This window comes from Pezoporus flaviventris, unplaced genomic scaffold (assembly GCF_033815535.1).
Source record: "Pezoporus flaviventris isolate CSIRO_AGI_PZ_B2104156 unplaced genomic scaffold, CSIRO_AGI_Pfla_v1 ptg000350l, whole genome shotgun sequence".
Taxonomy (NCBI): domain Eukaryota; kingdom Metazoa; phylum Chordata; class Aves; order Psittaciformes; family Psittacidae; genus Pezoporus; species Pezoporus flaviventris.
The window spans coordinates 153098-179584 of NW_026892897.1; the positions used below are offsets into that span (position 1 = coordinate 153098).

The 26487-nt window shown below is 45.6% G+C and overlaps 1 protein-coding gene across 5 annotated transcripts; it reads left to right on the plus strand.

The window, feature by feature from the left end:
* Positions 1-755: 755 nt before the first annotated feature.
* On the plus strand, positions 756-26487 carry LIMA1 (LIM domain and actin binding 1). 5 transcript variants are annotated; one of them, XM_061443367.1, is made up of 11 exons: positions 756-879; positions 3824-3959; positions 6479-6524; positions 8497-8943; positions 14042-14150; positions 15641-15801; positions 18368-18475; positions 20569-20620; positions 20915-21030; positions 23752-23885; positions 24282-26487. In XM_061443367.1, exons 2-11 carry the CDS (start codon positions 3841-3843, stop codon positions 25282-25284), a joined length of 2295 nt encoding a protein of 764 aa, XP_061299351.1. In that variant the 5' UTR covers positions 756-879; positions 3824-3840; the 3' UTR covers positions 25285-26487. The 5 variants fall into 5 exon arrangements, with proteins under 5 accessions (XP_061299351.1, XP_061299352.1, XP_061299350.1 ...); XM_061443368.1 differs by lacking the exon at positions 756-879 and adding an exon at positions 2900-2921 and having other exon boundaries at positions 20569-20631; positions 20932-21030; XM_061443366.1 differs by lacking the exon at positions 756-879 and adding an exon at positions 2900-2921.

Sequence of the window (26487 nt, forward strand, 5' to 3'; positions counted from 1 at the left end):
GGGGGGTGACCGGGACACACGTGGGGTGGGACCGGGACACATGAGGGTGGAGACCGGGACACACGGGGGGGGAACCGGGGCACACAAGGGGTGGGACCGGGACACACGGGGGGGAGACCGGGACATATGGGGGGGGGGACCGGGACACACTGCGGGGGGACCGGGACACACGGGGGGGAGACCGGGACATATAGGGGGGTGGGACCGGGACATACGGGGGGGAACCGGGACACACGGCGGGGGGCCCGGGACACACGGGGGGGAGACCGGGACACACGGCGGGGGGCCCGGGACACACGGGGGGGAGACCGGGACACACGGGGGGGGGAGCGGGGCACACAAGGGGTGGGACCGGGACATACGGGGGGTAGACCGGGACATATAGGGGGGTGGGACCGGGACATATGGGGGGGAACCGGGGCACACAGGGGGTGGGACCGGGACACACGGGGGGGAGACCGGGACATATAGGGGGGTGGGACCGGGACATACGGGGGGGAACCGGGGCACACGAGGGGGGGGGGACCGGGACACACGGGGGGGAGACCGGGACACACAGGGGGGGGAGCGGGGCACCCGGGAGGGACCAGGACACATGGGGGGGGGACCGGGGTAAACGGGGGGGGGAAACGGGGGGCGGATGGGGACACACGGGGTCACCCCCGGTTCCCCCATCGCAGTGAAGCCCCCGAGCGCCGCCGCCACCTCATCCCCGGCGCCAAAAAGGCGGGAAGACCCCGTCGGGAACTCGCAGTGCGCATGCGCTGGGGAAGCCCCCCGCCAGGGGCGGGGCTGTGGGCGGGGCCGTGGGCGGGGCCGCCGCGGGTGCCCGGCGCCGCCGCCGGCTCGGAGGTGCATTCACCGGCTCAGCCGCGACAGGTGCGTGGGGCGGGGGAGCGGGGTAGGACCGCCGGGCCGCTGGGGGGCGCGCTCCCGCGGGATGGAGGGGCCGGGGGCTGTGGCTCGGAGCCGGGCGCTGGGGGCTCCGTTGGCCGGGCCGGGCCCGGGCCGGTGGCAGCGGTGCTCAGAGCCCGCTCCTGCCCCGCCGTGGCTCGGGTATGGCCCCGCCGGGATGGGGATGGGGATGGGGATGAGGTGTTCGGGGGGTGCGGACGGGAGGGGAGCGCGGCGGGAACGCTTCGGGTCCTTCCCGGGTTTATCCTCCCGTTCAAACGCTCGGTTACGGTTACTGGAGGTTGATTTGGTGCTTTCCCATCGCAGCCGTTCCCTCCCCTAACACCGCGCTCAGCTCTGGGTCCTGTCCCACCTCCTGCGGGCCCTGCGCTGCATCCGCACCGTCTGTGTCTGTTCCGTGCACAGCATCCTCACCGTCCCGTTTAAACTGTAACGCATACAATAAAGGGCTATTTCCCGGAATGATTTGGGATAAGTTCTTAAGCAGGAGCAGCAAAGAAAGGGCGGAGATGCTTGAAGAGCTCTGGATGTATGGGAATGTGCTGGGAATGTGGTGTTAAAGGTGTGGAGCCCAAATTCCGGGGCATCCTAGAGGTCTGGTTTCTGTCTCTTGTAGAGATTGAGATCCCAGATAGGCTGCTTCACTTGGCCTCTGAATGGCCTCGCAGCACGTACTGCCTTTAGAAAGAGATTGTTGCCAAACCAGGCCTCCTGGTCTTAATGTACCTGAGGCTTTCATGGGGAAAATGGCAGGAGAACAGAATGAAACATGGCAAGGGAGAAGAAGCATCTGTGGGAGCAGCACAGGCTGCAGTGGGATGGATGCTCGGGCATCACTGCTTGGGCTTCTGTTCCGAACAGTTAAACTGGGCTTTGCTTTCTCTTGACAGGCAGCTTAAGCTGCAGAGTGGGGCTTCAGGTGAGCTCCCTGTGGCTCAAGGTTAACCATAAACCAAAGGTTAAACTGTGGCTTTACCTGGCTGCCTCGGAATTCATCCTTTTTAACAGGGACACGGTTCTGTATGAAGAACTGGAAGTTCTGTGTGTAATCCCTGCAGATGTATGCTGTGGCTTTATTAAAGCCATATGCTGAATGTTTGCTACTGGGCATCAACATCCTGCAATCACAGAAATGCTCCTTTATTTGCATGTATAATGTGCTTTTTGCAAAGGGAGAAAATGGAGCACTCCTCTTATATTAGATCCTTTTCCTTTGTGGGTTGTGATTTGTGCTGTCGGTAACTACTTTCAGGCAGTCAAGCGGAGGGTGTCCTGCTCTTAGTCCAGTCTGGACAGGAGAGGTGATGTGAAATGGCTGGAGAAAGCAGGAATTCCAGCAAGTAGCTCTGCAGTCTGAGTGTCTCCTGCCAGCTGGAAGGGGCCATGGGAGCGTTTCAGAGGCTGCTGTCAGTGGAGCTGTGAGTTGGAAGCTGGAAATGTACCATGGAGAAGTCATTTCAGGATGTTTCAACTGTTCTTGCTTGCTGTGATAGTTCCACCTGTACATCTAAAAGCACCCTCTAAATGACTGCCTTGAGTAACCCCCGTGCTGGCATGGGGTGTCAGTCCCTTCACGGGATCAGGTGAATTCAGGGATGCTGGAGAAGTCCCATCCTTCCTGCCCGTACCGGCCAAGACAGCAGCGTGGTCATCTGCAGCCTTTCTCTCTGTGCAGCGGCGGGGTGCAGCACTTGAGGGGGGTTCCTCTGGCTGGAGCACCAGCTGGGCCCCTCACAGGCCCCGAGCTCCCATCTCTGCACTGGAATTCCCTGAGACTCCCAGCATAGACCATCAGTGAGATTGCACTCGTGGCAGCCGAGTTCTTCCGGACTGAGGCACTACAGGATCCCAAGTCTTGCATGCCTACAAGGATTCCAGAAACGTGGCATTTCCTACCTTTGATTCACTGTTCTATCAAGTTGGCTTAAGGCGCTTCCATTTAGAGTGTGGCTCATGCTCAGGCAGCCCTGTACTCACACCCCCAGAGTTCTAATGGTGCAAACCAGGTAAAGAATTTGATGGCAAATAGGAGAAGGAACTCAGCCTGCCTAACGTTAGCTTTGTAGGATCAGGCAATGCACTTGCTGCAGGCATTGTGTGACATGAGGGCAGGGATAAAAGAAAAGAGGAAAAAAGGAAAGGCGTTGGCCCACAGCTTTATTTTTGTCTTATCAGCAAACTCTAAATTAATCTCCCCTCCTTTCCTCCTCCACAAAAGAAAACCAAGTGCGCAAAGAAAGAAAATCTGATACAGTCTTGTTGCCTTCTGTGCTGAAAAGCTGAACAAAATCTCTTGCCATTTACAGCAGGACAAGGCAGTGAAAGCTGTTGCTTTAGGTAAGCGATAGCCACTGCAACAGGAGGCTTACAGCTGCCTCCATGAACAGGAGACTTTGTTTCAGCTCACAGAGGAAGCGGCTGCTGCCTTCAGAATGAGCATGGCAAGAGTGAATGAGAAATGTCTGTGTAGGAATTACATCCTCTTACGTTTCATAACTCCAGCTTTTTCTTACATAAATGCCAGCACATTTGGTTCAGAAACCAAGCAAGAGAGGGCACATTAGGGCTTCGTGGAGCCCGTGTGTACAAATAGGGAATCTAGAGGTCACATCCACATCCTCCTCAGCCGCAGTTTGCTTCCTTCTCCTGGCTTGTGGCTTCTCTCTCACCCCTTTCATTGTGGCTGGTGTTTTTATCAAGGGCCCCATCTTAATGTTGTCTGCAGAGGAAATGATAGTTTTAATCTGATGTCTTTTTTCTAAGTCCATTGACGGATAAAGTCCTGAAATGATTGGGACTCAGTACACTGGGAGTAGCTGAATGGTGGCTTGGTATGGAATCACTTTACGAAGCTACTCTTGTGCTCACGTAATTCCTGTTGCTGACACTGTGCTCTCCTCCTGAGCAGGTATTTGTGGTGCTAAGATGGAGCCTTCCCCGTTTAACAGAAGACAATGGGCTTCACAGTCCTTGAAAATCACTGCAAAAGAGCTTTCTCTCGTCAACAGGAACAAGTCATCAGCTCTCATGGAGAGGTTCTCTAAGTAAGTGCTGTGAGGCTGCTGGCCACAAGCTGTGTGTACAGGTTGACAGCTGGTACCTCGAGCAATGCTTCACTCGCAGTTGCTGTGCTTCTTTAATATGGATCTGTAAGGCATTTCAGCTCTGGTTTCATGTGTGCTGGGCGAAGGTTTCTGTAGGTGCTGATGTTCTGTTGTTTCAGTGGTCATAGAATCATAGAATCATAGAATAGTTAGGGCCAGAATAGCTTCTTTCTGCTCTCAGAAAATCAGGTAGAATGTTCTCTGTCAAACTACAAATGGCAATCTGGTTTTCAGGGCAGAGTGTGGGGAATGCAGGTGGCTATTGCCATTAGGGTTTTACTTCAGCAGAAACAGTCTTGAACTGCTAAAGCCATAAACTACGTAGGTTTCTCTGTTAACATGGCATTTCCTGCCTGGTACCCCAAGAAGTAGCAGTAATACATTACCAGTTAAGCTGAGACCAGTTAGAAACTGGTGGTGACAGATGAAACCCTCTAGTAAGAGTTCCATCAGTGTGTCACAGTAGCTATGTTCTTCACATGTCCCCTTCCCTTTTCTCTTGAGAGATGGATGATGGGTTACAGTCAAATCACAATCATTTTAGACACTGAGAAAGCTGAGTGGCGGTGGCCTATTGTTGTTTTCTGGAAAAGCTTTTAATTCCTTAAGGAATTATATAGACTACAGCTTGGATTTTCAATGGGATTTGGGCAACCAAGTCTCCTAGGTTATTGCATTAATAGTGTAGCAAGGTTTTGGAGTGTTTAAATGTTGAGGGTGGGAGAAATTTTCTGGAGTCTGGTAGATGGATAGTTGGCAACCTGGACTTCCCATAAACACATCTCCTGAAGTTACTCTTTAAGTACTGTGTCCTGGGCAGAAGCTGCTTGCTTTGACTGCTCTTGTTAAGGTGATTTATTCACTCACTGAAGCTTGATTACAGAACCTGGTCATCTTGCTGCATGTGGCTAATCCTTTGCAAAGGGCTTACTGGAAGTAATCCAAACTGCTGTTCCCTGATCAAGTAGGGTCCCTCTATATAAGCATCCTCAGTTCCTTGGAAAACCACGGTCCTGCTTCTGGGCTTTGCCAACACTGACACAGTGAGGAGCATAATTTTTCTAAATTGCTTTTACCTAAATATTTGTACATGAAGCCATTTATTTCGTTCCATAAAGTGTTTAGGTTACCAGTTTTGCCAGGTCAGAGACATGCAAATTCCAGCAGCAGAGACTTGAGCAGTGTGCTATGGTGGGGGAACTTCCAGTGTGTGCTGTCTGGGGCTCTTCAACCCTTGTTTGTTCTCCAGTGTGGTACTTGACTTGCATCCCCATGACCCTCTGTAGTAAGACTCTTCCTTTCTCAGCATGTCTCATTCAGTGTTGGGAACCTTTGGGGTACAGAGACATAGGTTAATATGTTTGCATTGGTTAAAGAGGGGCAGCTACACTCCTTTCAGTCTGTACAATGAATGCAGCTTGGTGGAGCAGGAGTAAGTAAGGGTGCAGTTTGTCTACTCTCTAGTGTAACAAGAGGAAGAATCTACATGAGAGCACGCTATTTACAGCAGGAAAAAAAATCAAATGTGATAAAGGAAAACTTGTAATAGAGCAGGTATCTGCACATGAGATTATTTCTCTTGGAAGGAGCTATGATACACATAAGTTATGGGTTTGACTGCAGCCATTATGTGAAGGCTGAAGCTGATGACTGTAATATTAGTGCCTTGTTTACTGAATGTAACACAGTCAGAGTTGTATCAAAAGTAGAATTCCACAGATAAGAAAGGTAGAAACACCACTTGCCCCAGCAGCTGTTGGGTGACATTTCTTCCCTTTAGAAGGCAAAGCTCTGCTTACAAATGGCAAAATGTGTCACATCTGACTAATCTGTGCACCTCAAAAGCAGAGTGGGCTCACCCTGTGCAGTGCAGGGGCTGTGGGTGTGCAGATTGCTGGGAGTTCCCTCTAGCTTCTTAAAGGACTTTGATTCATGATCCAGGGTGGCTTATCTTCAGAGGGCTGTGATTACTGGTTCCACTGCTGGGATGGTTCAGCTGCTCTTGAAGCAACTGCTGAACTGGTGCAGTTTACAACCCAGCATAGTAGAATGAACTGGCACTTCTGTAGATGTCCTGCTTATGCCAAGCTGTGATTTGTCACGGTTCAGCAGCTGCTGGATCAATAGCTGAGTTATTCCTGCACAGCAGACAGCTGCCCGGTGGAAACAATACAGCTATTCCAAGGTAAACTGTCTCGATTTGAGACTCGGAGTGCTTAGGGAATGAAAACAATGATCATGTGTGTTATTATTGTAAACCGAATGATTTAAAAACGTCTGATCACTTTGCATTGCTCGGGTGCTGTTTGCTGCTGTTTTTCAAGTCTCTGGTTTAATTTGATAAGTCCAGGAAGTGCAGGGAATCCTTGCGGGGGGGGGAGGGAGTCTTAAAGAGCATTCAGTATTCTGATTTAAAAACTGTTGTGTTGGGTTTTTTCTCTCTTTCTTCCATCTCAAAGGTATCAGAAGGCAGCTGAAGAAGCCACTGCTGAGAAAAAAAGAAGTGTAAGTATTTGCTTCCTGGGCAATAAGCAAGAGCCTGCAATAAGAGCCTACCCTAATGCTGCTGTGACAGTTGATTTTTGGAATATCAAAGTTGCTGCTATGTGTCCTACAGAAAACTTGGCTTAGACATAGTGTTTGCTTTGACTCATTCCCCCTACCCATTCCCAATGTTAATGAAAGGAAAGCAAATGAAGTTCCCTGCCCCAAGCTATCTGTTGAGTCACCAATTCACTCCTAAGCAAAAGGCAAAAAACCACAACACATGAATATCCATCTCTTTGTTCTTAGCTGTAGGCAGTGGGGTGGTACCTCTTCCTTTCTTAACTAAATTTATAAGTCTGCTTAGAAAGAGCCACCAGCCTGTCTTAAATGTAACATGTGTGCATCTTTAATAGCTGTAGCATCCCTTAAGGGGGATCTTCTCTGAGGAGCCTTACAAGGTTTAGACCCCTGGATGAGGGAGAGCATCCTTTCTGGCTGTGTTACAGCCTCACGTTGCATTGCACTTACTGTTCTGGGATCAGAGGACCTTGCCTGAAGTACCGGGCACTAAGATTGATGGTCTTTGTTCACACACATCCTCAGGTTCATTTCTGTTCAAATGTTTTCAGGATACATGGGTAAGTCTGTGGTAGAGCATGCTACCTTCATCTCTTTAATGCTTGGGAGTCATGCTTTTGTCTATGCAGGATATAGGTGTGATAAATGAAGCATCCTAGAAATTACTCTCTGGTCTTAAATTTTCATTGCTTGTGTGATCAGGGAATAGGCAAGTGCCAAGCAAGAACATGTGTTATGAAGTGTGCTGGGTCCAGAGCTGCTCCTGTGGAAACCTGCTGTGCCATTTTCAGTCCTTCTGCTGCATTACATTTGCCTTGTAACTTTAGTACTTTCTTTCAAATGCAGTCAGCACAAGCTGATTGTTTTTGGAAGTGTAGGTGGATTCAAGTTAATTTGCAAAGCAGTGTTCAAAATGTGACCAGAAGAGTAATAGGGTGAGAGATTTAAATCCTAATATAGCTGCTAATCCTGTTTAATTCCTGTAAGCCCTGCAGACCTGTTCCACTTGCAGTGAGTCTGAGACATAGTGGTCCCCATAAGGGAGAGTCAGCAAAAATACAGCGATGATACTGATGTGAATGAATCAAAACATAGGCTCTGTTACACTGGGGAGAGGTAACTACTTGTAAGTACAACCAATCTGAGAAGCACTTGAATGTGAGGGTTACTGCTGCCCCATCTAATTCCCAGTGGTAAGGCAGCACTTGCAAGCTTGTGTGTGTGTTTCCTGCCAAGAGCTTTCAATGCGTTGAGTGAAATAGAAGAAAAAAAAAGCCAGTAAATGGTCTGGTTATTTATCAATGGGAGCAAAAAGGTGTTTGTTATCAGTATTTAGCTTGAGCCTTACACTGGGTGGCATAAAATACTGCAGGTGGATCTCTTGTAACTCAAACACTGCTGTTAACTGATAGTGGAAATACATAGCTCCAAAAGTGGTGGTTTCTGAAAGCTAATCCTAAGCTTTTTGGAAGGCCTGCACTGATTGTTGTCTTCTGAAGCAGCTGGAAGACATTGCAGCATTTGGCACACCACCCACCCCTCATATGGCTGCTTGTGCTATTGTTTGCTCCTTCTAGGACCACAGACCCTTGGGTGGAGTTGGGACCCCTTTCCTTCATGGGTGGATTGAAGCCTTTTGTGTCATTTAACTCATCAGGGCTTGACTCCCTTTTCCCTTATAAGGCCATCCTGTTTGCTCACTTCCTGCTTTAGCTCCTGACTTTTCTCCCCCCTCCTTCCTTTCCTATCCTGGATGCTTTCTCCATGTGGCACAGTTGTAACTATTCACAGCTGTCTGAAAAAGCAGAGAGCTGAGCTCAGTGCTGAGCCTTCAGCTTCCTTTCGCATAGAAAGGAAGTGCTTTAATGCTTCACCAGGCATAAAACTGGAATTAACTTCTTGTTCTTTGTAGAACACAGAAAATCTTCCCCCTCATTTTAAAAGGGGGAATCTGAGTGTGCTAAAGAAGAAGTGGGAGAATCCAGTGCTGGGAACGGAGTCTCAGAAGGAAACGCTACGAAGCAGCTGTGCTGAGGTTAAGCACAAGGTTACGAACCCCGAGCTTGGATTCAGGAGCAGCCCCGCTCCTTCCCCAGAGGAAGAGCAAAGCCTGGGGGCTGGTGCTCCATCCGCTGAGCGCATCCCTGGCCAGCCCCAGTGTCCCGGTGGTGACAGCAGAAAGCCCAAAAGCCGCTCAGCAGAGAGTGGCAGGATGGAAAACTGCCTGAGAGAGCCCAGAGAGGGGGAGAAGTCGGATGCCAGCGAAAACACGGACTCGTCGGGGAAGATAGAGAAGTACAGCGTCCCGCTGAGCAAACTCAAGATGATGTTTGAGAAGGGTGAAGCGACCCAGCCCAAGGTAAGGATCTGTCCCCTCCAATCATGAGAGAAACTAAACCTCTGCTGCCTCCTGGGCATCAGGAAAAGTCCCTGGAGGGAGTGGTTCCTATCTGTTGACTCTGCAAATAATTGTACTCATTGTTGTAGTTGAAACTTAACGTTGTGGGTGTTAATAACTTACTTCAGCTGCACAGGTCCCGGCAGAGCGCTTGGGGCTGGGGCTGTTGGGGATTGCTCAGTGGAGATGGGAATTTGCTCGTGAAAGGGGTGCAATTTAAGAGAGAAAAGTACGGAATTCATTAAGCGTGGGGTTTTGAAGCGAGTTGGGTTTGTTTGTATGGTGTCTGAGGATTAAGATGAGCTATGAGAGCTTGAGTGGTGTAAAACAATACACGTATTAAAAGAAGTAACTGTTTGAAGTGAGCTCAACAACCTCGGGTGGCTGCAGTTGAGGTGGAAGTGCTGCCAGAGCTAAGGGGGTTTTATGTGTGTATCAGTGAGTCACATAGAGGCACATGCAGAGAGATGTGCGTGCTGTGAAATACTCCCATCTTTTCCTTGCTGTTCTGTCATCTTTCTATCTTAAATGTTTCTTATGGGGTTGGAGAGGGAGGAATCAGCAGAGATAGGCAGCCAGGCTCCTGCCTTCACTAGTTTTGACTTGCAAATGCACAGGGCTTGCATTTTTCCTACAACTGCTCATGAAATGTGATCCTGCATGTGGACTGCAGACTCTGTGTCCCCGGGGAGAATTGCTTAACTAGAAAATGAGTTGCATATGCGAGTGACTTGCAACATAGTCCCGAGGCCTTGATGCTCGTGGATTTTCCAGTTTTCTCATAGTTTCCTTTACTTCTGGCCTTTGTTTGACTGCGGGTGGTTTTCTTGCAGTATTGAGCAAACCAAGTGACTTTTGTGCAAAAGTTGTTTAAATATGCAACAATTCAGGGCTTCGGAGGAGCATCTCGGTGTTCAAGTGAGGACTGGGTCTGTATGGAGGAATTTCACAACTTGGATTTTTGGAGGCTTTTGTCATTGTGTGAGGGCTGTCCGTGCTGTCACGTCCACTGAAGGGCTGGGTTGTGGAGGGTGATCTGATAGCGCTGCTCTCAACTCTTCCTGTAGGGTTACTCAGGCAGGATTCCACAGGAAAAGTACCGGTTTGCAGATGGGCTTCAAGTAACTTTAGCTTAGCCTGGGGAATAAATCGTTTTGGAGCTCTGGAAGTGATATTTCTGTCAAGTTTAGTAATTCCAAGAGCGTTGAAAACCGCCTGAGCACAGGCAGTGCTGTACAGGAGGTATGAAACTGTTCAGGTTCGGTGCAAAGTACGTTCCTATTCCAAGTGCATCTGGTTACTTTTTAGTTTTCGAAGAGAAAAGGCACAAAGCGCGCTGAAGTTTGAGTGTATGGGGGAGAGGGGGGTGTCTTTGTAATCAGAAAGCACTATTGTGAGATTCCTGGTTCTGGGAACTTATCTGAGGCCTGGAGGGTGATGTCATGCAGTCCCATACAATAAAGACCCTGAAGCACTATGGGGACACAGCTCTTTTTCACTAAGGTAGGAAGCAACTATGGCAGTGGTGTAAATGTGCCTAACTGCAAGCTCTGCCATTGCCTCTTCCATTTATGCTTTGCCTGAACTTTGTGAATTGCTAAAGCCCTGGTTTAAGTGTGTGCAAGACCTCAGAGAATCATTTAGGTTTGAAAAGACCTTCACGAACAACAAACCCAACTGTAAATTCAGCTGAGATGGCGATTTTCTGTGGCATTTATGTAAGTCTTAAGGTAAAAGTGCTGTCAGAGCTTTGCTGATAAAACATCTGTAGAAGCCAAATAGCAAAATGGCTGTAACTTCATGGCAGCTTTGAAAGATAAAACAACTTGCCTGGTTGCTGGGCAAGCCTGTGGCAAGAATCCAGATTAGAGCCTGGATTTCCTGACTCGGACACCCACTCTAAACAAACCTATTTTCATTTCCAGGGTTTGCTTATGCAAAACATTCTCGTTTCTTCATTTATTCATTCAGATCTTGCTCCGTCTTCTGCAATTTAGATAAAAGGCAGATCTTTTTTATTGCATCTTCATGGAGAAAGCTGCTGTAACCATGCTAGAGGCAGGCATGTCAGCGTGGATTGGTTCAGCACTAAGCAAAGCCTGAACATCAGCCCTTTTATCAGCTACAAAGGATTCTTCCCGTAAGTGATAGCAAAAGAGTACACTAGGAAGAGCAGAAGGAAAGACAGAGCAAAGTAGATCTGCAGTGTTCCTTACAAAGCTGTCTCCAGGTTGGTTTGTGTTTTTCCTTTAGAGGCAGAACACTTAACTGTCTCCTGTAACAAACCTCATGTGCAGGGTCACATTTGACACACTTGGTATATAATGAAATAGGTGTAACTTTGAGTTGGTCTTTTGCCCAGCAACTCTTTGTGCCCCAGGCAAAATGCTGTTAACTCTGTTTGAGATACCTCTGTGCTCATCTCTTTCGTCTTAGAACCTTGGGGCTTTCCACACAGGAGGAATGTTTTGTCTCTTTTTTGCAAGTAGCAGAAGCTGTGGCATGGGAATTGTGGCCCAGCTAGGACTGTAAAGGGAACTGAGTGCCACAGGCGTAAGGCTGGAAGTCAGGGATTCCTTCATTCAAAAGGTGTTCCCATCCGTGAGCCAGAATCATCCTAATGACTTCAGTTGGTCAGTCTATTGATTGTAATGGGGAAAGACCCTTATCTTCCCTTTGTTAAGCCATTATTATTACTCTTTTTTTTTCCCCTACAACATAAAACTGCCAATATAAAATCTACATAACATTGACGTTATATATATATAGGTTTTAGTGTGAAGACTATACAGAAATATCTCTGAACTCTAAAGCTTTTGTATGTTGGTGGTTTGGGTTTTTACTCTCAAGACCCAATTGTGTTGTATTTACCTACAGAGAAGTTCTTCAGGTGAAATTGTACCTGCAGATGTCTGAGGTGGCAAAGAGGACAGGAGGAGGGGAGCGGGCAGGACTGGGACAGTTGGAGTACTCATTAACTTGGTCTGTTTTAGCTGGTCATGAGATGACTGCCTCTGAGAATTGACCTTTTCCTGCTGCAGTGGATTCCACAGTGAGGTGGTGTGATGGGGGGAAGCTCTTTGCTCCCAGGTCAGGACTCACCAACCCTCAGGAACGTCCTGTAGAGTCAAAGCAGGGGAATGTGTTTCTGATGGGTATTGAATCCTTTACTGCTGATAAAAATACAGAGGTTTTGGTTGTCCCCTCAACATGAAGGCAGTTCAGCATCATGTTGCTGGAGAAGGACTACAGGGAGAATAAATGCAGGTGTGATTGTGAAACAGAATGAGAAGAGGTTTCCTGAACAAGTTACCCATTTCATTTCAGTCTTTTTCTTGCTGAAGAGTGCTGATGGTTTCTTTCAGTGAGGTTGGAAGCCCAGGTGCTGGATCTAAATTACTTAAGACCTTTGTTTCCTAGGAGTGAGAACTTCCTTATGCACTCTGCTGCCAGTTAAACTTTGTGTGTTAGTGTTGTAAACTTGGGGTTTGCTTTGTAGCTTTGTCCCTCCTGCTGTGGGCCAGAAAACATGTGGTGCCATATGATGAAAACACAAACCCCCAAAGCCAGGGCAGTGTAAACCAGGGGTTTCAGGTGGGCTTTTCTCTTCTGCCTCTTCAAAGGATCACGTCTTCAAGTGTATTCTGCCTGCCAGGATGAGCTTTGGATACTAGTCAAAAGTTAGACCCTTTGAATGAGGAAATTGAATTTTAAGAGCTTCAGAGTTGTGGGTTCAAGGTGACATTAAAGCTGCCATAGGCTGAATAAGAATCACCTAAGCATAGTTTGTCCAGAATGAGGAATCTGCAAGTCCTTACAAGTGTGCCGACGCTCCCAAACTGAACCTATCGACACTCGATGGAAGGAAAAGACTTGTCATAGCTGAGCTCTTTGCCAGGAAGAAAAGTTACCAAAGTCTTAAAACCACAAAAATAGAAAATATTTCCCATGCTAATGGAAAAAGAGGGGTTCCAGCTGCATTTTGCTCTCCTGGTGAAGCTGCTGCTTTGTGTGCCTGATTTGTCACCGTGATTATCTTACGCTGCAGTTCTGTTAAAATAAAACTTTGGAATTTCCTTCAGTTTGGTGACCAGCAAATAAGAAACTTGTTGGAAGCTGGGGTTGGGGGGGGGGGGGAATGTGTGGTTGGAGCATCTTGCCAAACCTGCCTTTTCCCTTACATTAGCCTCAGTCTTCATTTCCAACCAGCTCTGTGATTTAACTCTTCCTAGGGAGGGAACAGCATTTTATAGATTGACTTTCAGGTGTGAAAACTTCCTGCCTTGATGCACTTGAGTTCAACTCTGCACTTCATGAGCATTTCTCAAAGGTGCCATCATTTCTTCTCATAATTTCTTTTATTGGGCATCAGACTTTGGGGAGCTGGACTCACCAAATGAGTATCATTGTGATTGAGCCAGCCACAGCATCTGTGTGGCAGTGCTGCAAAGCACCCTGCCCAGCACTGCAGCCTTCCAGAGAATGCTTATCCTGGATATCTGAGAATATTAATCTCTGGCTCTCTCCTGCTTAAGCTTCAGCCTTATCAGACCTAATTAGGGAATTATTTGGTACCCAATGCATAAGCTGTTCAAAACAAAACAAGTAACTTCAGATAACTTTTCTTACAATAGTGTTTATTCTTCTTTCTATTGCTGAATATCAGTGCAAATTATTGATGATAATGACCTTGAACATTAGCTTCAAACGAAACTAATGTATGAAGTATGTATTCCAGCATGTATGAAATGCTGGAATATAGGCTGAAGTTTTGTATTTGCAGTGTTAAGTGCCTAAAAACTGATTTCTGTGGTTCTGGGACTTTCCAACAAAGATAACTGCTCAAAGGGCATGTGCTGACCTCTTCAAGAGGGGGTTTTCCAGGTGGGAGAGGGTCAGATATTCAGTGACCAAACTTGATATTGGTTAAATAAGATGTCCCTTGCTCTGCTTGTTTCTGCCTGTAAAGCAGATTTGCTACTGACACCTGTGCAGCTTAAAGGCTTATAGGGGACAATCTTGGTGCAGGCAGCTGATGGGTGGCTCTTGTCTCTCACAGGTCCCCAGAGAGCAGAGGAAGACAGCAGTTGGGAGAAGGATCTCTGAAAACAGCCTCTCTTCAGAGGACTTTGATGTTGGCCAAGGAGAGAAGAGCCTCAGCACATCAGGTCAGTAAACCTCCTGCTTGTGGTTGGTGCTTTAGTTCAGGAAATAAGCAACACAGTGGAAGTAACTTTTGCCTGTCAGAAATGCATCTTCCGAAGTGCATCTTCCATCTGTAAAGCCCACGTGAGGGTAGCATTTGATTAACATTTTGAATTTAAACCCTTATACCCTTAAGCATGGGAAGCCAAGGCACTGGAGATAAGAAGTTCTTCCCTGTGAGGGTGCTGAGGCACTGGCACAGGGTGCCCAGAGAAGCTGTGGCTGCCCCATCCCTGGCAGTGTTCAAGGCCAGGTTGAATGGGGCTTGGAGCAACCTGGGCTCGTGGAAGGTGTCCCTGCCCATGGCAGGGGGTTGGGACTGGATGATCTTATGGTCCTTTCCAACCCAAACCATCCTATAAGTTAAGGAATGGAACCCATTTTCCCTTGCGTCTTAATCCTAGAACTACTTTCAATAGTCAGACTAATGTAGGAAGCAGTGAACAGACACATCGTGCTTTCTTCCTTCTTGCTTTAATTCTCATCCTCATACTTGTCCAGCCTTACGACTTGAGCAGAATTATGTCTGGAGACTCTTTTCTAACAAAGCATTTACAATGTTCTGCGTTTTCAGCCTATGGCTAATACATCTCACTATTTAGTGAAGCACATTGTGTTCTTATTTGAGCCACACTGGAGAGAATGGCAAGAACTGCTTATATTAGTTTATTTTTCCCAAGAGGGACCTTAATGATTCACGCAACCTTTTAGTCCACTAACTAGTGAAAGGTCTTTCTTTAATCATTCTTTATTGAATTAAATTACTTCTGAAGACCTGGCCATTACACAAGGAAGTTACATAGCTGAGCAGGCACAGGAGCTGGCTTTTTAACCCTCTTTGGCTAACATCTGGCAGCAGCAATGAAAGATGGATAGCAAAGAATGGGGCACAGTTCTGGGAGTCAGGAGATCTGCACCTCTGCAAAGCCTTAGGCTCCTCTGGAGATAAAACGAGATGCTCCAGATGATCCTGTGAGACTAAACTGAATTATTTCATAATGCATTTGTTCTTGATATCCTCATCTGTAACATGTTGTGTTAAATGATTCTCGTGGAGAAGGTGGCAGTGGCAGGTGAGACTTCCTTCCTTGCTTCCCAAAAGACTTTGACAACTATTCCACTGTAGGAATAATGTACGTTTCCATTTAGCCATGGTAGCAGCTGCTTGGATTTGACAGTAATAGCAAACCAGTCTTCAGCATTAAAACTGTTTGCTTTCCTTACTTCTGAGACCACTGGCTGCTGCATCTGGTGAATATGCTCCTTCTGAAACCAGCTGCATTAGCTCTGGGGCTTGGAGCAGAAATCTTGGCCTGAAGCATTTCCATGCTCTTCAGATCTGGAATTTCTGTGGTCCTGGGAGTGGTGAAGGGCTGGGGTTTGTAATCCTTCTGTGGACAGATCTGTTGGTGTTCCTCAAAGTTCCCCTTTATTCATGTGCTGCTTTTTGCAGGGCATCTTGTAGATTCTAGTCCAGCGCTGAGCCCAGAAAAGGCAGAGACCAAGAAAAGCCTGGAGATGCCTCGCTTAACAGAGACTTCCATAAAGGATAGGCTGGCGAAGTACCAGGCAGCTGTGTCCAAGCAGGGCACTTCCACGGGCATCATCACCATGGTAAGTCTGTTGTTTGCCTCATAGCAGTGAGTTTATGTCCCAGCCTGAGACTGGAAGGAAGATCTTATGGATACCAGGCTTTCTGAAGATGATACCATCTTTTGAAACTAACTTTGTGCTCATAGGAGTCATGTCTAATGAAGAGCTGCAGCTGCATACTGCAGGAAGAAATAAGTATTTGCATCTTCCTGGTATACTCTTGAAAGTTTTCCAAGGATTTAATTGCTGATGCCCTGACTGAGGTCCTTCTGGGACAGAATCAACAGGCTGGTTTGGGCTGGAAAAGACCTTAAGATCATTCAGGTCCAACTCCCTGCCACAGGCAGGGACACCTTCCACTAGAGCAGCTTGCTCCAAGCCCATCCAACCTGGACTTGAGCACTGGGCAGCCACAGCTTCTCTGAGCACCCTGTGCCAGCGCCTCAGCACCCTCACAGGGAAGAACTTCTTCCTTATACCTAACCTGAACTTTCCCTGTTTCTCTTTAAACCCATAACCCCTTGTTCTATAACTGGCATTCTTTTTCTTTCTGCATTTCTCTAGCTCTCTGCATGTTTGTTTTAAAACCAACTCAATTCTGTATTATACATCAGCTATAGGCTAGGGTAAGCTGAGGCACAATAAGATGAAGTGACTTTCAATATCATATAGTGCATGGAACGTGCATCTCTTGGCCTGCAGCTTTGGGATCTCCAGCCAGTTTTCCTCCCTTCTGCTTTTCACCTCCCTTCAGGTCTTCTCACCCATTATTTGACTCCAGTTAGACTCTTGTGAATGAACCTGTGCCCATTTTGCAGCTATTTGGTGGGGAAATGAGCAGTTAATGAATCATGGTGAAGTGTTGCAGCTGAAGGGATGGCGAGAACCTAATTTTTGTTAAAAAGTTCTTTAGTACATTGCTGGATCTGCCTGATATTTTGTCTAATGATGGGAACTTTTATTGCTAAAGTATTGTTTTTATTAAGCAGAGTAATAAATTTTAAGAGGATTGGCCTTTGTAAGTTAGGAAATTTGCCTTGGAAATGAAAGCTGAAAAGAATGGTTCTAAGCTTTGGAGGAATGTGTGTTTCCTGGGTATCTTTTCAGAGAGGCAAAAGCTGAAATGATTTCTGAATTTCATATGCACTGTGGGCCTAATTCTCCAACCCTTGGGAGGAAAGTTGAGTAAACTTCACTGTGTGAATGGAAAGGAATTGCAGCCAGTGCAGCAAATGTGATTAACTGCTGATTGCAGCATCCTGTTTCTCACCTGGATCCAGTTTGTTAGATTGCCCTTTCCAGTTTGTGACTCACATTGGTGGCTGATCCACTAAAGGAGGGCCTCCAGGCAAGAGATTTACCGTCAATGTCTCTTGATGCAGATCCTCAGGGATCTCAGTTGGGGAGTGTGGCTTTAGCCTGATGCTTGTAGGATGTCCCATTTGGCAGAATCTCTTTTGATTCTGGCCTGGCACATCGACAAGGGCAGCACATAAAATGGAGCAAATAACGGTTTCTGAGGCCAGTGTTTGCAGTACTTCTGTGTTCCAGTAGCAGCCCTTAACTCTTAGATGTTCTCCTTCCCTGCTGACAAAGCCACCAGGGCTCTTTTGATATGGTAGTGTGGTATTTGTACTTCCCTTCTCTTCAAATGTGTCACATCTGTGCTACAAAGGAAAGCTGTAATCTCTTGGGAACAACTATTTTGAGGGCACTGTGGTGTAATTAGGCCTTCGTTAAAACTGATAGACACTTACAGTTGGTTAGAGTAAGGATGAGAAGCCATCTTTCCCATGCATTGCGAGTGGTAAAGGAAGGGGAGGTAAAGATGATGGACAGCACGTTTAGAGATCAGATATTAAACTTCAGTCCCAAACCTATTAGACATGGCTGGGTTTGTGCAGACTTGTTTACAATATCCACTAGGATGCTGGTGCTGGCATTTGGCTGTTTCTCTTTAATGTCACAGAGAAGATGCCTTGTGAAAGGCACGAGGCTTTCTGCAGTTACCTCGTCTCCTGGGGCAATGAAAGAACCATGAGGTTTCACTGGAGTTAATTTTTCTAAAGTATGAAAGATGCTTTTGTGCAATCTGAAACAAGTCAGTTTGTTAAGAGCACAAATCTCTGTAAATAACAGCATTAGGGGTTAGACAAGTATCGAAGCAAGGGTAGGGTTTGCTTTCATGTCATACCGTATTTTGCAGTCACACAGTGCTTGAGCTCGTGCTTGCCTTGACATACTTGTAATTTGAAATTAAAAGTTGCCTTTTCTGGGAAAAGGAAGGTGTGGATGGAGCGGGGGAAATGAGAGTTGGTTTTTAAACAGCAATCCAGAAGAAAAAAGGGGTTGTTGAGAAAAATGCTGACATTCCTTCCACAGAGTACAGTAAAATTCTACAGCCCCATCTTTTCTCTTCATTAGAAGGTATCACTTCCCAAGAATGTATAGCTTTTTCTGCCCCTGCCTTTTAAATATCACTGTATATACTAGGGAAACAGCTGAAAAAAGATGTTAAGAAACCCAGAAAGTAAATACTGTGCTAGGGGAAAAGAACCTGTCAACTTTCAAGTGCTTTATCCTATAGAATGAGATTCAAGCCAGTGAAAGTGAACTCAAGAATTACAAATCTGAGCAGAAGGAGAATATGCCACCAAGTCCTGAGGACTCCATTTCCTATCAGGATGGGGAGAAGGTAAGATGCTCATGCTGGTGAAGGTCAAGGGCTTCACTTTCAGTGGAAGTGGTTGTAGAAGCACAGCTGATGTACTTGTTCCACAAGCCATGTAGGAATGGAATGTGAGCAGCCGGTACAGAGTGTGTGCATGCTGCACAATTCCTGGTTTAAGTTATGTTTTTAGACTGTGAATTGGAAGCGAGAAAGTCTCTGTGGAAGACTTGAAGCAGTTGTAGGGAATACCTAGACATGAAGGTTCAGTTTTCTTGGAGGGTTCCCCTGCCTCAGTCATGACATGTCTGTAGTGGGGCAGAATCCTTCAGTGTCATGGTTATGTATTTTCTGCTCGCTTCAGAAGCTGACAAGGGCTGAAACCTCTGAAGGTTTTGTGTTTTGTTTTTTTTTTTGTGTTCTGTTTGGTTTTACTCTGCCACTTATTTTTGATGCTTATGATGAAGCTACCCTAAACATCTGTGTCTCGTGTTCCCTAACTGTAGAAAGGGGATTCACAGCTCTGTAGTTGATTTGTTTGTGGGGTTTGGTGTTGGGTTTTTTGTTTGCGGGTTTTTTGATAAAACAAGAAATAAACTACACTAGGAAAAAAGAGCAGCTTTGTGTGACCCAAGTAAAAAGAGTTTGTCCCTGTTTCGTCTGCGCTTAGTGGCTAAGTTTTGATTAAGGTAACTGCGAATGCCAGTTTGGGTTTGTTCCTGGGTTTGAGCTTCAGCTGGAAGTTGAGACAAAATTACACTGTGAATGAGAAACAATAAAGCTCAAGCTCAGGCTTTTGTGGACTAAACTGGAGACAGCAGAGGGGATAAAAGTAGCTGAATAATAATTGGGGTACTGTGCATTCCAGCCACTGGGAACACGTGGCAGCCTAATGCCGGGAGGGCTTTTAGAGCTTTCCAGCCTGCCTTGGGCAAGGGGCCAGGTTGTTGCTCTCAGCTGTTCCTCACTGACAGCTGAACAGCTTTGGGTTCTGCTGCTTTTTGCTCAGAGGTGAGTTAAAGAACATCAGTTAAATCAGAATTCTTCCCTGGTTTTGAATGGAAGAGTTGAATAAAACCTCGTGTATTCAGCTAGAATTGGGAAGTGACTTGTTGAGGTGTTCAGGTGCAAAAAGGAACCTGACCAGGACATTGTTTGAGAACCAGGCTTGTCCTTTTGAAATGACATTATGGACTTTGGAAATAAGCCTAATGAAAGCTACTAGTACTAAATGTCAGAAACTGGAAAAAAAAGGAAACAAAAGGCACTTGCTAACCTTCTCTGTCATTTTTCACACTGAATCTGGGATTTAGTAGCCAGACATGTGTGACTCTAACAGCCACAGAACACGCTGATGCACTTCCCCATATGCTAGTGTTAGTTATTCCTTCAGTAAACCAGAATATGTTAATATATGTAACTCGCTTCCTCATTAATTTTCAGACTTCAGCTGCTTGCAGTGGACCTTTCAATCACTAAAATGAATTAGTGATGATTTGCAGTTAATCTTGTTACAGTGCTTTAGTTTCTCAGTGTAGCTACTTACAACTGTTTGATTTAATAGTGCCAAGTTTAATAAAGAAATACACATCAAGAGCTTTATTTGTAATGTGTTCAGTAGCTGAAACTGGTTTTTATATCCAGCTCTCCACAGGGTAGGTCAAGGAATGTTTGTCCCAACGTTGTCACATGTTGGTGGGAGCCATGAGCTTTCCAGTAAATGTATACTGCTTGGTGTCAAGGGCTTTCGAAGTAAGAAAACCTGGCAGGTACATCATCAAAATCCACAAGGATTTCTGAAGACTGATAAAGTTGTACAAGCTACAGGTGTTTGGGAAAACAAATTTAGGAGTTTATGTGTGTGACCACTGTGGCAGATGATCTTAATATTGCAAGAGCTGTAAAATGATGAGGGTATCTCCTAAAGGTCTACCATTCTTGCAGTCAGCTGGACTCTGCCTTGTGCCTGACAAAACAAAGAGGAGCTTCGGGTACGCTTCAGTATGGCCAGTCTCTTTCTGTTTCAGTGCTTACAGTGTCAAACTGCCTGTTTTACTCAGCTCCTGATTATTCAGGCTTGAGAAGGTCAAAGGTGCTCATTGTCTAATGTTCTCTTGCAGGTAGGCGAGAACAACTTGTCTTTCCACTCCAGTCTCCTAGAGGATGGCAATGGTAAGCACTTAGTTCAGTGTCCACAGTGAGCACTTTGCAGGGATGAAGAACACTTCCTGGAAGTTAGATGTCAGATCCCCATATATTAGTTTCCTTTTCATACCAACTTAGCTTTCCTGGTAACTCAGAAAAGTAGAATGATCACGTTTAAATCTCCAGATCTAAAGGTTTAATGGCAGATGAATGTTCAAGGAAAAATGTGTTGGCTCTTAGCTGGCTGGGTCTTACGAACATAAACTTTCCCTGGTTTTAAAGTCATTGTAATTGCCTTTTCTTCCTTCTCTGTTCCCTTAGTTGGACAAAACTTGGAGAGGGAGACAGACGTTCAGAAGCCTGTCAGCACAAAGCAGCAGAACTTTGGTTCTAAACCAGGTGGCCAGACAGATGCATCTCTGCCAAAAGCAGTGAAGGTAAAGCAGCTGTTTAGTCTCAAACATTGGTGACTGTTAAAACCAACTGACTATTTAATATTGAAAAGCCTTAATGCAACTGATGTGGTCACAAAGGATCTGGCAGTAACTGTATCAATATCTGATCTGTGTTCATGAGGGAACTTTAATTCAGGATGGAAAAGCATCTCAAAACTCAGCTTTTCTTAAAGACTCAGTTGGAATTGCTGTTAGAGCAGTGTGCCTCTGTGACAGAGGCAGTCTCTTCCTCTTCAGTGTGAGGAAAAGGGCTTTGAGCTGGAGTTCTTAGAAAGTCAGTGCTCCCAGAGACTGGCACTGAGGTCCTGATACTGAGCTTCAGAGCCTTTAGTAGGCTGGGACTTGGCTTTCCACCCTCCTCTTCCAGCTGTTCCCAAGGTAACTGCAATTGGTGGCAACTTTATATTAAGGGCACTGTGGTGACTGACTCCACAAAGATTGAGTTTGACGTTCTGAGTAACAAGTCTTTAAGCTTCCACTGTCTTTAGTGGGAGCTACAAAGCATAAAGCAGATGGAGAACTTCTTGGGTAGGAACGTATTTGCTAATCGTTTCAGACACAAATGGCAGTGCTGAAGGTTTTGTTCCCACTGTACTTTCTCATCACGTGTGATGTCTGGAGTTAGGATGCCTGTTCCCTGGGCTGCCACAGACTTCCTGGCTCACTCCTGAGGAAACAACTGTGCTTTTGTTGTTTTCCCCGTCTTTGAGAGGAACAGCACTGACCTCATGAAAACCAGTGAGATGTGGCTGCCCAGTGTTAGCGTTCTGGAGTATAAATGCCAGTATGTGAAATGAGAGCTGCCTGTAACGCTTTTGTAATCTCAGACTCTTACAGCATACAAGGCACACCCAACCTGTGGATTTTGGTCACACAGAGTGTGCTGTCTCTTAACATTATTAGAATCATTTTAGTCCTCTACTTTGTTACTGCCTTAGATGCTGCTCTGCCTAGATAGAAACCCAGATGCTGTTTATTCATGTAAGGTTCCTATTTGTCTCTTCCAGCTTCTGTTTCCTGTTCTTGGTTCCTAACCTCTACTCCTGCCTTCTGCTTCCCTCCTAATGTGAGCTCAACTCTCAGCTTTCTCTCAAGCTTTTTATATTTACTGGGCCTCACCTTCCTCCTGTAGCTCCTATTTGTAGTATGCCTGGAAAGGAATTGCTTTCTCTTCACACCCCAAAACGCCTCTCCACCAGACATAGGGCTCATTGTTATACAAGTAAGTTCCTCCTCTTAGACGGGGATGTGCATTGCAGAAGCACATGCCAGCACTGTCATGTCATGTATTTGGTGGTCAAGATGTCATCGTAATTACAACTGTAATCTACTATAAGATCAAGCAATGCTTCTAAAGAAATGAAATACCTATTAAACTGGAATTAAATTGTCAGCAAGCTGTATGGCTGTGACAAACTGACTTCAGCTGGCTCTGTCTTCAGCAACCTGTCCCTTTCAAACTGTAACTTTCATTGCCTAACCATTGTTTCCAGCCTGTTATAAATAAATTGCTCAGATTATGTCTTCCTGTGACCTTTCTGTTTTTCTTTAGCCATCATATTTTTCCTTAAAGCTTTTCAGTAGGTTTGTAGCAGGTAATTCCTTTTCAGTCAAAGAAAAGCTCCAGTAGCAGTTTGTCTCTGTGCAGACCCACGGTATGGAGCCAGGCACTCTCTTACCTTGCTGCTGAAGTCGTTGTAATCAACACACAGCCTGAAACTGTCAATTTTTCAACTGTTATTTATTTTTCCTTTAAAGCGTCTTCCCTATCAGCCAGCCTTAATAGATTCCAAGCAGTGAATGGCATCAAGTGACCTTTTTTCATGGACAATCTACTTGTGTCCTTGATGCTGCCAGAAACAGGATCTGAAATCGTTGCCATGCAGCACAGCAGCAACACTTGACTCCTTAGTGTCGTAGTTTACCCTTGCACTAAACCCCCAGGAAGCTCTCTTAGTGAGCACATGAACAGTTTTAGCTGTTTAACCTCAAAGCCCTCCTCACTTTAAGTCTTGAGCAAGTTTGAGGGCTGCGTGTCCTGAAACCTGAGTAGTTTCTTTGTGATAGAGCTGGAACTGTGGACAAATGGAGTCAGAAGTGTTTCCTGCTGCCTGTATCTGCACTGAGACAATTTCCTTCTCTTTAAGAGAGGAGAACATTGAGCTAAAGTTGGTGATTTCAAACTGTGAGCAGCCTGCTCCATTCCTCTTCCCTCCCACCCTCTACCTTTTATTTTGAGGATATTTCAGCTCTTTTTCTGCACTGTTTTTTTTGTTTTTTTTTTCACTTTGGTAAGTCTCGTACTGACTGTATCTCCCTCAAAGTTTCTTTGTCATTTTCCTGTCAAGAAAAATGGAGGTTGCAGAACTCGATTAGACAGCTTTTTGGGAACTAGCTCAGTCAGAGGTAGAACTGAGTTCTGGTAGTTTCATTGTTCCTTCTCAACCATTGCTCAACTTGGGATGCTTCAGCTGTGGCATTCACTGGGGTGAAATCCTGGCTCAGTGTCAAGCCACAGCAATCCTAAGGGCCTGTCATTGCCTCTTCCTACTCCTTGCCCACCAGAACCCACTCTGCCATAATTGGCATTGATTTGCAGAAAGGGAATAGCTCCAATGTTTCTGGGAGCTCTGGAAGCTGTGCATGAAGCCAAGTCCCCAGCAGCTGGTTCATTTTCCAGTTAACTTTCTCTTCTTCCTGTAGAAGTTTCAGTTGCCAATGAAGGAAACATGTGTTGGGTGTCAGAAGACCGTGTACCCCATGGAAAGGCTCTTTGCCAACCAGCAGGTGTTTCACACGAGCTGCTTCCGCTGTTCCTACTGCAACAGTAAACTCAGGTAAACACACTCCGGATGGGAAGTACAGCTTTTCTCTAGCAGCTGAGGAAAGTTCTGCTCAGGCTTAGCTGAGCTGAAGGCAGCCATAATCCAGTGAGTTGGAGAGGAGCGTAGGAGTGTTAATACACTCCTGGTTCTGGCAGTGGCTTTTGCACTTGATGAAGTCTATTTTTAAACTCTTAATGGAATTTTAAGTGGGGAAATGTCCAACTTTGTAAAGTACTCCTGACACTTGAAAAGAGGGTCATGCAAACTCATGAAAGTGGTAAGGCTGTCTTTTCTAAACATGTTGGAGGACTGAAATTGAATCTCTTTGGTAACATAACTAAAATATACAATCATCTGGGTGGCTGAGGCTCAGAATGTTAACATTTGACTTTGTATTTTCCTGAACAGTCTTGGGACGTACGCATCTCTGCGTGGGAATATTTACTGCAAGCCTCACTTCAATCAGCTCTTCAAGTCTAAAGGCAACTATGATGAAGGCTTTGGACACAAACAGCATAAGGAATTATGGGCAGGCAAAACTGAATGTGAAGAATCCCTGGAGAAAACTGTCCATGGTGTTAATGCAACAGAAAATCCACAAAGCCCTGGGGTAGAGGATGCTCCAATTGCAAAAGTAGGAGTTCTGGCAGCAAGTATGGAAGCAAAAGCTTCAGCTTTGCCTGAAAGAGAAGAGAGACCAGCAGAAACTAAAAAGCTCAGGATTGCTTGGCCGCCTCCATCTGACCAAAGCAGTCAAGGAAGTGCCTTAGATGAGGGCATCAAAGTACTCAAACCCAAATGGCCCCCAGAGGAAGAGAGTTCCAAGCCAGATGTGCTGGAGGAGGTGGATCTGGATCTCAAGAAGTTAAGAAGGTCTTCCTCACTGAAGGAGAGAAGTCGTCCCTTTACAGTCGCAGCCTCATTTAGAACAGTATCTGTTAAAGGCCATAAACCAGAGAATTCATCATCTCCTCCCAAGGCAGAGAGAGACATGTTGAAAAGAAGTGAGGAATTGGAGAGAGAGGTTGTGGCAGACAAAAAGCAAAAGGAAAAGAAGGTTGAGAATAGGAAGATCCAGAGTGCAGAAGAGCAAAATGTAGAGGAAGAACAGGAATCGCCTGGTATCAGAAGAGTAGAGCATAACTTTGTAGAAAATGGCCAGGTGAATGCAGAGACAGATGAGGAAGAACATGGTATGGAAGAGCAGGACATTCCAAATGAAGAATTCCTTGAACCAAATTCTCCTAAACATTCCAGCTTAGCCAGTGTCATGACTGCTAAGGAATCCTCTCCTAACCAGAATCGCAAATCCCAAGATGTCGGTTTCTGGGAGGGTGAAGATATGGAAGATCTGTCAGTGGAAGAACAGATCAAAAGGAATCGTTACTATGAAGATGATGATGATGAATAAATTGGCCTTTACTAGAAAGGGTGGGCCTTTTCAAATGGGTGGTTTTAGCTTTAACAAAGAGCTATCCTCCAGGAAAGCGATGCTGTACTGCACATTGACATCAAGGGAATTCTATGTGCAAAGTATCTCAAATATCCAGGAAAATACTCTGGAAGCCTGCAAAGAGTATATTTAGGTGCATGGAAGCAAGTCTCCAGCTGTGGGATAGCTTCAACAGGTAATCTGTGCCCACAGCATGGGAACAGAGCTGTTCTGTACTCCTACTGTCTTACCCCTTTTGAGCTTCACTACGTATTTCATTAACAATTTATGGGATTTCACTGTGCTCACAGTGCTGTTGTGAAACAGGCTTTCTATAATACACTACTTCTACCACTACAAATGCTACTGCAGTGCTTAGGGACCAATTTCAAAGGGACTTTCTGGCCTGCTTTAAAAATGGTAACTTAATGCACTTTAAATACAGTTAAAGGGCACAACTGGGCTGTTTTTTTGACAATTAAAACATTTAAGTGCTTAGTATCATCAACTAAACCATCTCCAACTGAGTGCAATGTGATTTTCATTCTTGAAACTGCCTTTGAACAATTGAAGACTCCCTCTTCTCCTTTTCTCTGTGCAACTGGAATGGTGTGCCCATTGCTGGAACGCATGTATTTTAGTGCTTATCCAGAAGCTGTGCTGACTGACAGATCTCTTTGAGGACAAGTCAACCCTTTTGCAGTAGCCTACAGGGCACTACTTTTGCATTTCATGTGCATTTGAAGTGGGTTTTTTTGTTTCTGTTTTCTTTGTTGTTTTTTTTTTACTTGCAATTCATCATCATTCATTTTAAACTGCAGATAATATTTTAAGGCCTTTTGACGACTTTGAAATCCTACTTGTATCAAGCTGCCATAAATCTTTTCATTACAGCTGTGAAATTATGCTGCATTGGGAAAATCTCTGGAATAAACCCATCTGAACAGTGCAACTTTGATTGCTGGCATTGAAGCGTAGTACATTTTTAAATTTGACTTCATTTATTTTACAAATAATGAAATCTTGAACAGTGGAAGGATGCCCTTTTATATTAGCTTATATTTGTACTGTATTCTCATGAGAATTAGCTCTTTACTATACTTGAGGTGTAAAATATTCTGCTTTCTTAGCAGTCCTGCTAACTACAAAATCTTCAATAAAGTTTGGTCATTTCCATGAAAA

Excerpts from the sequence above, each read along its gene's own strand:
- LIMA1 (XM_061443367.1), top strand. The coding sequence starts at position 3,841 with ATGGAGCCTTCCCCGTTTAACAGAAGACAATGGGCTTCACAGTCCTTG. Across the intron at positions 3,960-6,478 it reads CTCATGGAGAGGTTCTCTAA|GTATCAGAAGGCAGCTGAAG; the intron begins GTAAGTGCTGTG and ends TCCATCTCAAAG. Across the intron at positions 15,802-18,367 it reads CCACGGGCATCATCACCATG|AATGAGATTCAAGCCAGTGA; the intron begins GTAAGTCTGTTG and ends TTTATCCTATAG.